The 12561-nt window shown below is 35.9% G+C and overlaps 1 protein-coding gene across 11 annotated transcripts in view; it reads right to left on the reverse strand.

Moving 5' to 3' along the window:
• Window positions 1-12530, reverse strand: part of DCAF6 (DDB1 and CUL4 associated factor 6) — a 47278-nt gene extending 34748 nt beyond the window's left edge. For 3 of the 11 annotated variants that reach the window (XM_081952481.1, XM_081952478.1, XM_081952476.1), the window contains exons 1-6: window positions 12304-12523; window positions 5955-6016; window positions 2822-2914; window positions 2228-2413; window positions 1717-1830; window positions 455-590 (exon numbers count right to left, since the gene is read on the reverse strand). In XM_081952481.1, coding sequence (XP_081808607.1) covers window positions 455-590; window positions 1717-1830; window positions 2228-2413; window positions 2822-2914; window positions 5955-6016; window positions 12304-12397 — 685 coding nt within the window. In that variant the 5' untranslated portion in view covers window positions 12398-12523. Of the gene's footprint in view, window positions 1-454; window positions 591-1716; window positions 1831-2227; window positions 2414-2821; window positions 2915-5954; window positions 6017-12303 lie in introns of all 11 variants that reach the window. The other 8 variants (XM_081952473.1, XM_081952474.1, XM_081952477.1 and 5 more) reach the window with 8 other exon arrangements.
• Between the last annotated feature and the right edge of the window lie 31 nt (window positions 12531-12561).

The following is a 12561-nucleotide window of genomic DNA, read 5'->3' on the forward strand; positions in this document are numbered from 1 at the left end:
GGCAGCTGCAGCTCACTGCTGGCTCAAATTTAAGTGATTGTTCACTAGGACTGCAAGATCTCTCTCATAGCTACTCCTATTGAGCCAGGTACCATTATTGAGCCAGGTACCACTATACCTGTGCATTTGGGTTTTCTCGCCTAAATGTAGAACCTTACTTTCTTCACTATTCAATTTTATTTTGTTAGATAGGGTGCACAAATCCTATTTAAACAGTCAGAATGTCAATACTTTTCAGTCCAAATTGCAAGAAAATACTGAGAACACATTTAACAGACTTCGGGAGTCTTTTAAAAGAGTAGTATTCTGAATATTATGAGCTGTTATGAATATAAACAAACACTGTAGACAAAATATTTTGTATTACATAAATTCATTGGAAATTCACATCTAATATACCTCAGTCATATATTCAAAATTAATTTATAAACATGTCATGCTTGCATCATCATACCTGTTGCTCTTGTGCCAAGCATGCGTCGATCATATATTCTTACTGAACTATCAGAACAGCCAACTGCAAGGTAATATGGTATTGGTGGGCAGATTGCTACAGATGTGGCAGCTCTCCTACAATTGATCAAAATATCCTAGGGAAAAAAAGAGGAAATACTGCATTTATGTAAAAAGCTCATACATAAATATTGCATCATCTGATCTATGGCTACAATATAAAATTAAAATGGGATGACTAATTTAAGAGAAACTAAGTCTGCCTCTCATTAAAATAGATTTTAATCATTGAAAAGCAGACAAGAACAAAGTTCCCAGACCGAGACCAGACCACAAAAACATTGTCTGTTCGTGCAGCGTGTGTAATTTATTAAACAAATTTATACAGCTACTCATCTCACCACAAATGACTTTGGGTGGCAGGAAAAAAAACTCAGATAAAACAAGACAGCTTGTTAAAACAACAGCTATAAAATATAAAAAATCATATTAATAAATATCATTAAAGAATTATTCAAACCATGGGCCAAGGGACAATAAAAATGCCCACCTCAACAATAATCTAAGAAAGTTTCCATTTCCCTAGGCTCCCCAGGGCTGACAACATAACCAGGTTTTAAGATTCTTTCAAAATATCAAAATATAGCAATTTCCAATCATCATTATCTTTTTACGTTTAAATTTTCTTGAAAGAAAAAGACCAGAAAATATATGAAAGTAGGCATAACTTAGTTTAGAAAAACTGGATAGATTGGTTTTACATACAAATAATTGGATATAAATATGAAGACAATTAGGGTACAAGTGAATAAATAGTTAATATAAAAGTGAAAAACTGATAATAATGTGCAGAAGTAAAGAAAACTGAAATCATATCTGACTCCTTTGATCAGCATATTTATTTTAAAAATAAGTATTATATACTCTATCAAACTAAGTGTTAGTTATCTATTTCCATTCTAGGTAAATTTTATGTTCTGTTTATATTAGTAAAGGGCACTCCTGAAAAAATTGCAAAATCAAATAATTTATTACGTAAATGTGAGACTAAATCCAAATACTTGTTTCACCAATAACAATAACAGTTTTTCCTTATTCAATAAGAGTTCTGTTAGATCAGCCATAAATACCAAGTTATCATTCACATTTATATAACTTGTTTATGTATCTTGGACTCCTTTCCAGAATTTCTACTGCCAGCACCAAGTAAATCAAGTTCAGAACCTAATGTGATACTTCATATCTTTAACAAATTTGTCTTACATCTTTACAGTCTTCTTTTGTACAACTTGTCCTGATTCTTGTATCAAACCATCTTACAGTACCATCTTCTCCACAAGACAAAAATGTGTAGGGATCATTTGGGACTGTCATGATCTACAAAGTAAACATAAGTAGAATTAAAAATGATGGGAAAAGTTGCCTTAAAAAACTAAGGTTAAGATCCAAAAATTGCATAAACTGTACCTATATAATCTTCTTATATAATGAAAATTAAGTAATATATAATTAATAGTTAATATGAATTTGGTCTTGAATCATATAATCCAAATACAATTAGAAGAAAAATATTGAATCGCATTTGAAGTCTTTTTGGCAGAGACTGAATTTGATATATCCATTCAATAGTGGATTGAAAATAGATTTCCAAGTATTTATATATATTGGTCTGTTCTATTTGCAAGTCACTGAAGTTCCACTTATGATCACAATTTGCATAGGTATTTAATTAATGCTCGTGTCATTATAGTAACAAGGTATTATATTGTAGTACCTCATATGTAGTTCCATAGTGGCAAGTAAATTGGCACTGTCTGTTGGTTTCAGCATCTTGTTCAACATTAGTATAAAAAATGACACCATCTCCAGAACAGGATATTATTTGCTTATCATTGGTGCATGGTAAAAATTTTGCGCTAAAAATATTTGCCCTGTGTCCTGAGCGAATGGTTGTTAATACCTAGGAAACAAGATTAATAATTTTTATTAGGCTACTAATAAAGGATGATAATTCTTTTATCACCCCATCTATCCACCAAAATCACTTAATTCCACTTAATATTTATAATTTATTCTTTCTGGCATGTTGAGAGTCTTCAAACCAGCCAGTTAAGAATCTGACCATTGCATTAATACAATACTTACACGATAGCATGACAGGGAAAGGTAGAAAAGGAAATAGGAGAAATTCATATGATCTTGCCTGTGTTTTTGTGAAATTGGTGGACAATGGGTTTTGTATCAATCATTTTATTGAGGACAGATAAAATATTTTGAAAGCATATAGGATACATAATACACATATTCTCAAAAACATGTATTTATAATAGCATTTGAACGAATGAAGAAAAACAATTGGCTACCTTACCTTTCTACTATATGGATTAGTAATTACAAGATTAGTATCATCAGATCCAGATAGAATATATTCTCCTGTATCATTCCAGCATATTGTATTCACCTGTGAATAAATATTTACTAGCTACATTAATTTTGAAGAGTTTTAAAAATTACATATAAAATATTAAAAGTACTGTATTTAATTTGGCTACAGCAAAATATTAATGATTAATAAATAAAGTATTGCAAGATCCTTCATTTGACCTCACATTGTTTTATTTTTTTTCTTGGTGTGACCCATTTTTAATAACACATCCTTTGTTTTCTTAAACAGCTGCCACCCTCAACAACTTTTCTTGCAGGGTTCCCCCCCCCCCCGCGGAAAGAGTTGTGTCATTGGTTCTTGTTTTACAAATATTTACAAAGCCTTGGAAATTCAGTTTTAACTCTAAACAAGAATAACAAAAACAAAACTTAAAACTATAATATTGTTTTAAAAATATGTAAACAGTTTTTATTTTACATCGTCTGTAAAATATAAGAATTGTTCCTAATGCAGCTTTTAAGTTGCTTTAAAGTGAGCATACTATCCCCCTGTGCCTGAGATTAAGGAATGAGAAACTCTTTCATAGAAATATTGTGCTCCAGTGTGCAAAAAACGGGAACAGAACAGAATCAAGGGGGCACAACAGCGAGAAGACCACAGAAGTCCACGTTATAAAACACTGAAACAAGGTTGCCTCTAAACCATCTGCGGGGTCAGGATTCGAAAAGAGGATCGATCTCACAGAACTTAAAAGGTCTGGCCAGAAATGCAGCTCGGTTATGGGAAATTAAAAAAATAGATCCGCTTTTTGCAGAGGGCGGGATTCCGGGGCAGGGAGGGCATTTACTTTGTGCAATTGCAAAGTATCGGGGTGGCGGCCACAGAATCAACTAAATCAACTAAACATTATTAATATGTCGATTTTTCTAAAAATAAAAGCCACCAAAAAATAATACCCCTTCAAAGATGAATCCACTCAACATTAGGTGTGGTTTTCTCTTTGAATAAGATATTGTTTTCTGCTTGATTGACTTATATTAATCTATACTTACCTGGCGGTTGTTTACTAAAGAGAATGTATTCTAATCTTTTTCTTTTCTTCTTAGCTTTTTTCTGTCTCTTTTAGATGGTATATAAATGTGGTTTATCTCCAGGTGTCTGCTGATAGCTGATTTGTCTGAATGCAAAGTTTTCAGGAACTCCCTAATGTCCTGCATGTCCTGATTTAATTTGGTCTATATTGTCTATGGCAGTGATGGTGAACCTTTTAGACACCGAGTGCCCAAACTGCACATGCATGCCCAAATGGAAAAGTGCGAACATGCGCATACAAGTGCACATGAATGGACATGTGCAGCAGAGATCCGAAGACCAGCTGGCTGGTGGGAGGTAAGGCATCCCAACACCAGCAGCGCAGCAAGAGGTAAGATCTTTTTCTTTTGTGAGCTTCTGTTTCGTTGTTTGCAGGAAAACAGAAACTCACGAAAGAAACACCACAGAGATCTGACCTGGGGTGATAGTGCACATTCCAGCAGAGTGAGCTTTGCGTGCCACCTCTGGCACGCGTGCCATAGGTTCGCCATCGTGGATTTATGGAGAGTCTCAGACATCCAGCTCATGAAAGGTGGTTTTTCAAGAGGCAACTGGACTTCCTGGTTTTTCTTTGAAGACATTTAGCTTCTCATTCAAGAAGCTTCTTCAGCTCTGACAAAGCACCTTTGGGACCTGGTCTATATTGTTTAAGTCAATACAGGTAGTTCTTGACTTATGACCACAACTGGGACTAGAATTTCTGCTTCTAAGCAAGGTGATTGTTGTCAGTCGTGCTTGATTTTGCAACTTTTTTGCCATGGTTGTCAAGTCTCTGCAGGCATTAATCAAATCCAGCTTTCCCCATTGATTTTGTTAGAAATTTGGGAACTTTGCAAATTGTGACCACACGATCCTAGGTTACTACAAGTGCCATAGATGCGGGCAAGTTGCCAAGAACCTGAATTTTGATCAGTGCAGTTGTAACTTCAAACAATTGCTAAATGAATGTCAAAGACTAGCTGTATTGACTTAAAATCTTAATATGTAAAATAAGCAATATTGTTTAAGTCAGTATAAACAACTGTTCATTTCTTATAGATCACCTATGCACGTGACCATAGAGGTGCTTCAACTGCCAACACTCACTTATCTCACTAACCATTTGTGCCCTTTTGGCTGCCCTCCCCAGTGCCACTTCTCAGCAGGGGCTGAAGTAGAGGTCCAGAGCCTTCAGCAGCCTCAACCAGCCATCATTGTCCCAAGTCTCTACTTAGTCCTAGTGCAATTGCTGCCATCACTGTAGAATGTTGTCTCAAGCCTTGCACTGCAGTTAGCCACCCCAGCATCAAGTACAAAGCCGCAGCCACCTCTGCCAGCTTTTACTTCGCAGACCCTGCCATGCCCAGCCAACTTTCCCACTGCTGGCAAGACATGCCTGGCCTGGCCATGTGTGAGGTAACAGCTGGCTGCACTAGGTCTTCTTTCCAAACCCGCTTGCATGTTCTCCAAATAGCCTGTGGCAATCTTGCAATGCAGAACAGCAGGGTTAGTGGTCACAGAACATCAAGGCCAACATGATGAGTGGGCTGTGGGTGGTAAAGATGGCAGGCCAGCAGGGCAAACAGAGTCCAGGGTGGAAGAGTCAATGAGCACAAAGCAGCAGGGCAACAAGTGCAAGGCAGCAAGCCAAAAGGAACGTAGGCGGATAGGGCCAGCAGGATGAGCAAAGTGCAGGGTGACAAGGGGAGCAGAAGCAATATAGTGCCAGGAGGCCAAAAGGGCAGAAATGGGAAAGAAAATACAATGTTCATTTCCAAACAAGGCCTTTCTTTCACTATATGAAATAGTTTGCAACTATCTTATTAAATTAACCAAGGTTGCATACTACTGTGCTTGTCCATTTATGCAATAGACACTTTTAAATAAAAGAGTACTCTTTACTCTGGAGATCCTTGCCTACTCTGCAAATCTGCCCCTCATATTTTTTATCTGGAGGGAAGTTTGCAAGCATATAATCATTTCCAATTTTAAATGAGAATTTTAAAAGTGTTTAAAATTTTTAAAGGAACAAGAAATCACTTACACAGCCATCATGCACATTCAATGTTGCTTCAAGTTTTAATCTTTGGATAAATTCTCTTCTCCCTGGGGAAAAAAAAAACATACCAGAAGATTAACTGACATATCTTAATATTTACAAAAACCAAATGAAAAACTCCATGGCTCTCAATTCTCTGTGGCAGGTATTGCATTGTATGTAGACCCAAAATTATTAAACAATATTTAGAGGTTGGGAATTTTATTTCCTGAACAATAGATAAGCATTTATTCAGCCCAAGCAGCCAAGCAGCCAAAGAGTTATTCAACAAGCATTTAATCAGAAATATATACCATTACACATTCAATATGTCCAAGGCAAAACTCAACTGCCCCCAAATCCTATTCCCTTCTTTTGTTTCATCTGTGAGGAAATGAACACTTCTGGGAAAATGAATTGCTTTTATTTTAAGGGTAACATCAATTGCAATGATAACCAAATACCTAGTGTGGAATTTTTTTAAAAAACACAATACTAATTAAAAATACAGAATAATATTATGATGTTGATGAAGAAGGAGAAAATGTGATTTTACAGCATTAGTATGAAAGTAGCTCTCCAATTAATTTAAATTATGTCTATTTTTATTCTACAGTTGTAATCAAATAACCTATTTGCCCACTGCAATTAATTCCATAGTTCATTTTGTTTTATTGAAGAATAATTCTGGAGCTAAAGCAAGAAGTTTCAGATCAAAGTACATCACAATTTGTGAGCATTTGTAAGTTTATTTTATCCCACAAAATAATGTGATTCCAGTTGCTGTATTTCTTAATGTCTTCAATATAAGGAATCATTATATATTGTTTTTGTCATTAAAACGCAGCTGTGCTCAACAAAAATACCCCCCAGAAAATTCATATTTTAAGAGTAAGCTATATTGGTAACTGACAATTCTGACCTTGTTTCCTTGATTGACAAAATTATTCAACTTCAACTATTCAACTATTATATCACTATTTTTAAAAGCTTAATATAATTAATCAATTTTAAAGTAATTCTTATAGTCTATTTTAATTTTAATTGTTGAGATGCATTTTGCTGTCATGTGATTACATTATGTAAAGAAAAGCAATTTGTCTATAGTAATATTGTGATCTTTATTAGACTTTTAAACATACGACACAACCAAATGAGTACATAGCTAAATATAACCCTTCCTGCTTAGTCAATGATAATGTTACACATACTTGAATGTTCAACTGAAGTAAACAGTGTTAGAGCAACAGACTAGATTTAAAATGTTAACTTGCAAGTAAATAATGTTATTTCCACTATAACAGTAATGCAGCATGCTTGCATAACTTCATTTTTTTAAATAGACTTATTTCCCATGTTTCATATTATTTACAAAACAACTGCATAAACTCAAGAGATTATTTTTATAGGAAGCAAATTAGAGGCCCAAGAGTGAGTCCTCATAAAGTGTGACTCTGACATACAACACTCACTTGTTTGAATTTGTGTGTGTGTGTGTGTGTGTGTGTGTGTATTTCCTTCTATTTAGAAAATTAAAATCAAAGATAAAGTTTTTGTGTAAGGAGGAGGATTTGTATATGTTTATTTTCGCTAGCATTCAGTTATAGGACCCAATAGTGGTGCAGCCATTCAGGGATTTACTAAGAATGAGAATAATTTTCTTGACATGCACAGTCATCAATCAGATTATCTTTCTCAAATAGAACTTTATTTCACCTTTCTACCCTTTTCAAATTGTTCCTGATTGTATACAGAGTTAAAATTAGACATCCATCAATGAGTATCACCCACAAACTCAAAACCATTTAATACACAGCCTTTGTACCATTCCAAAATCAATTCTGCTATTGTGGAGTCCATCTTCAAAGTAACAGCTCAAAGATTTGATTGCTCTGTACATAACCTGAAAAAATGCCATCTGTGTTGGATACTTTAAAATGGAACTGGGCTGTTTTGACTTTCTTCAGAGCCTTGCCCCAATGTGCAGAAAACAGTGGCAAAGTATATCCTGTACTTCTACGGAAAGGCATAAGTCCTGGATATATTCCCAATACTTTAAATATATTTTATTTCTGCTCACAAAATTTGTGTTGGCATTTAAAGCTCAGTCAGTCGATGGATAACTGATCTTAGAGGTTATAACTAAAAGCTATACCAATAAGCAAACTCTATCCAATCTGTTATATTTTCCCAGGGATCTTTTGCCAAGAAAACATGTAAAAAGATGTGTTTCCCCACTTCTTTCACAAGGCCCTAAATAGCTACAAATTGTAAAGCTGTTGTTGAATTACGTTTTGAACTCTCTCCTTTTAGGCAGATAAAGGAGAATACTGGCTCATGGCATTCCCTGCCTGTTCTCTGTTTTCCACAGTCTGCAACAGAGAAAAAAGATTTAAAAGAATCTGAAAAATTTGGCATGGTATTACCTTCAGATGACTATTACTGGATGAAGTTTTTATATATCGGTGCCAGAGACTTATACTGAATGATAAATAATTCAGTCATTTGTATTAAAGAAAAACAATTACTGAAACCCTAAATAATATTCTGATATATTTTGTTGTCTATTAACTGCATATGAAGTGCTTGCAGATGTGAGAAAGCAAAACTGTATTAGAATCTAGTCAAATCCCAAGTGTGCTGAACAAATAGTTGTGTCATCCAGTAAGAAATGCAATGTTCAGCAAAGACTTCTCAGAAGACCTATAAAGTTTTTCAAGCTGCATTGGAGAGCTACTTTTATACTAATGCTTATAAAAGAATTCTGTGACTATAAATCTGTATCAAATACTGAAATACTGCCATGGAATTAATATTCTGACCATAATGGTTGGTAGGCTTTGGTTATTTTTAAAATGTATTTTAAATAGTTCCTTATGTTTTTTATAAAATCACTTCCCAGCAACAACATATTTACATATTCTCTTTAGAATCACTGACTGAATTTTAAAAAATACTGTCTACATCAAACTTGGACTTGGACAGTATATAGATGGGTTCATGTAACCTATTGTATCTGGTCGCTCAAGTACATTAAAATATGCCACATGTAATCAGTCTAGATAGATAGATGGATGGATGGATGGATGGATGGATGGATGGATGGATGACAGTTGGAGGGAGGGAGGGAGAGTATAATCTTTGAAGTAGTTGGTACCTAACTTGTTCAACAAAGATGAAGATATATATTAACTGGAATAATGTATTATTCCCAATTTTATATTCAATTTTTAATTTGCTTTGATATCTGCTTCTTTTTAATTGTTTATATACCACTACTGAACAGTAAGAGTTTACATTTTAAGAGAAACATTGATTATATTTAATACTTTCCTTCTGTTCAAAATTTCAAAAAATTATGCCTCAATCTTTTCAGCTTTAAGTCAGTTTAAAACTTGCATATTTTAGTAACACAATAAACAATACTGTAAAAGTACCCTGCTATTTATATCCTGTTTTATCTCAAGAAATGTGATGCATCTTCATCTGTTATAAACTAAAATGTTTAACTGCTTATCAAAAATTAATGCAATACAAAGCAAACATTCTTTGCTTTCCTATGAGAGTGTATTCTAAGATTAGTTTTTTAATGTGATGTTTGAAAGCATGTACAAATGTTGCATGCTTTGGACGCTGAACAGGTGTTTTATTTGGCAGTAGGAAGAAAATACCACTTTTTATATTTTACTGTATGTATTTTACCTCATATTGTTTGCATCCGTGAATGTTGTTCTTACTATGGACAACTTCAAGTGGTTTTATGTGGCACAAATGTGGCATCTAAATCAAAATAATAACTCAAATCAAAAATGTTTTGTTTGAATGGATGCAGCAGTCCTAACAAAAATAAGTATAATCCTTATGTTGTTAGCATGTTTAGAATTTGTTTTCATGATACCTTTTCAATCTACCTTTGGTCATACCTGTTTACTAAACACCTTTTATCCACTTACTGTTATGACAGAAGTTCATAGAAATATTATCAGGATCACTAATACAACATAAAAAACAAATGTAAAATAGCTAAAAAGCTAAGCAGCAACAAATAGCAACAAACCTGTTCCAATCATATTCCTTTATATTATTAACATTTATATGCTAGCTGAATGGTTCTGAACAACTCTTGAGTGGTTACAGGGTCTCAGTATTTTAACTGAAAGCAACAACTAGAACTGATCTTGAAACTAGCTAATACAGTGTATCAGTATCTCTAGAATTTAAAGGTCTTTAGGAGAAAAGCCAATTCATTCTGAATGTAAACAAGTCAATCTGACATGTTTTAGTTATCAAACTGCATAACAATGAGGGAGAATTCCAAGAGTTGAAAAACCATTGCCAAGTCTTAGATAGTGCATTAACTGAAATATTCATCTGGACCAAACAGAAATGGATGAGGGGCAGTCAGTGGCCTAGTACTTTATTAAATTATATGCATACAAGACATTACTCAATTTCTTTCAAGGTAAGCACCATTTTACTAAGTGAAGTAAAGGGGTAAGAAATAGCAAGCTATACTAAGCAAGGATAAGCAATACAAAAGAGAAAATAGCTGGCTATAGTTAAATGGGGATTCTATGCCCAACACATCTAAATGTATAATTATTCCCATCTTAATCTTAACCAAATTCAGATAAAATATTCAAACAATAAGCATGCCATGATCCTCCAAAATATCACCTTAATACTCCCTGCAATTGGGATGCAATTGGAAGACTACTGTTGAAATGAACTTGAGGAAACTTATCAAACTGCATTTATATTGATATTAAAGTGCCATAACAATTAAACCCTATTATATACATAAATGTTCATCTATTTAACCATGTGCTGATGGCAATGAACTTGTAATTCTGCATAATATTAAGTGATCTAATTCACATGGAAGAGAAGCAATCACTTATCTGGTTATTTTTTTAAAATCAGCTTCCAGGAGAAAAAGCCACAATTTGCTCTAGCAGATTTCTAGACCAAGTTTAACAGATGTGATTAATATTTTGGAAGAGAGTATTGGGAGAATAGCCTATGGTAATGAAAATAAGTCTGGCAGATCTTTTCTGCAGCTCTTAAAACTTTTACCTTTTAATAAAATGTAGTAGAAAAATTACCCCCACACCCCTTGTTTTTTGAAAGAGGATATTCATTTTTATTAGAGTAGTATATACTAAAACAAATTTGGGAGCAAGCAAAAGTATACCTGGATGTAAACACGCAAATCACGGATGCAAGTCTGCTATCACATTTTTCTACCAAATATCAGCCTTTTAATAAATTATATTCTAATATCTAAAATACTAGATTTTAATATGTCCACAGCAAAGCCACACAGGAATCATGTAATTGGGCAGTTTTAAAAACAAAGTTATTTAAAAAATGAAAAAAATTACTATGGCTACCATCCAGATATTGATCAAAAGTAATGTTTTTCTTACAAAGTTTTAGAAAGTCCATAACCATACATAGAACACAGTGAAAATTTAGTGCTACATTGTTTTTCCGTATTAATAAACACTAAAAGATAACAATTTGATTTTATTTCCCTGCCCAACACATTTAAGGCCCACTGTAGATTAGCTGAATTTTGGTAAAAATTAAAAAACCATCCATTCTGCACAGAAATGACGTATTTTTATGACTAATTATTCTGGAACGATTCGTACTACATCTTGGGGGGGGGGGGGGGAATCCCAAAGTCCATGAAAGCCTCCTCACGTTTGAGTTAAATGTTTCCAAGGCTTATATGTGCTTGTTTAGCTCATGCTAATGGAAGGCAGCAAAGGACACTAAGTCCCGTCCTGATTTCTTCTGTACCACAGTGTATCTTTGAACAGACCGACTAGGGCAGCGGACGGGGAAGAAGAGGAGACCCCACAGTCCAGTTGCTACTTGATGAAACTGAACTCCGCTCAATTAATTGAGCCTTGCTCCATGGCCAAGTGCAACATGTGCCGAAGAATGGGATATTAAAAGGCAACCAGAGAAAAACCGCAAGTTCGACGTTTCGTGTTGGGAAGAGGTGGTTTTCTTTCCCAATACTCGCCGAGGAAACTGGCTAAAAGGGCAAAGGGGCACGGAGGGCGCGGGAGAGCTACATCGGTCGAGGTTTTCTAGCCGTTTTTCCCGACCACCCTGGGCGTCCGATCGCCTGTTCCCCGCTTCGGCATTCAAGCCTACACGAAGCCCCTTTAAGGAAGAAGGGCTGGCGGTCAGAAAAGGCGCTCCACGACGACGGTCCCGACGGCTGACCATCAAAAGGCTCGAACCCCGAGCTTCGGCGCGCGGGGGAATCGACACAGGGCCGCCGCGTCCCGGCGCCCCCGACCCCGACCCCGCCCTCCTGCCCCCGCTCTTCGCTCACCTAGATACCGTCTCCGCAGCAGGCCCGGCTCCTCCAGGCCCAAAGTCCGCTTCTTCACATCCCACAGGAGGTGGGTACAGCACCCCCGGGACATGGCCCCGCGTGCTCGGCCAGGCGGATCGGAGCTGCCACCGCGGGCGCCAGCGGCATCAGTCGCTGCCACTTACTGAGGGCCACCCCTCCCCCGCTTCACCATGGAGACCGTGCGCGCGCCTGGCGCGCGCGTAACCACTGCCGCTGCCATTCACCTCCCTCCCT

Source organism: Natrix helvetica, assembly GCF_964273705.1.
Source record: "Natrix helvetica genome assembly, chromosome: 4".
NCBI lineage: Eukaryota > Metazoa > Chordata > Lepidosauria > Squamata > Natricidae > Natrix > Natrix helvetica.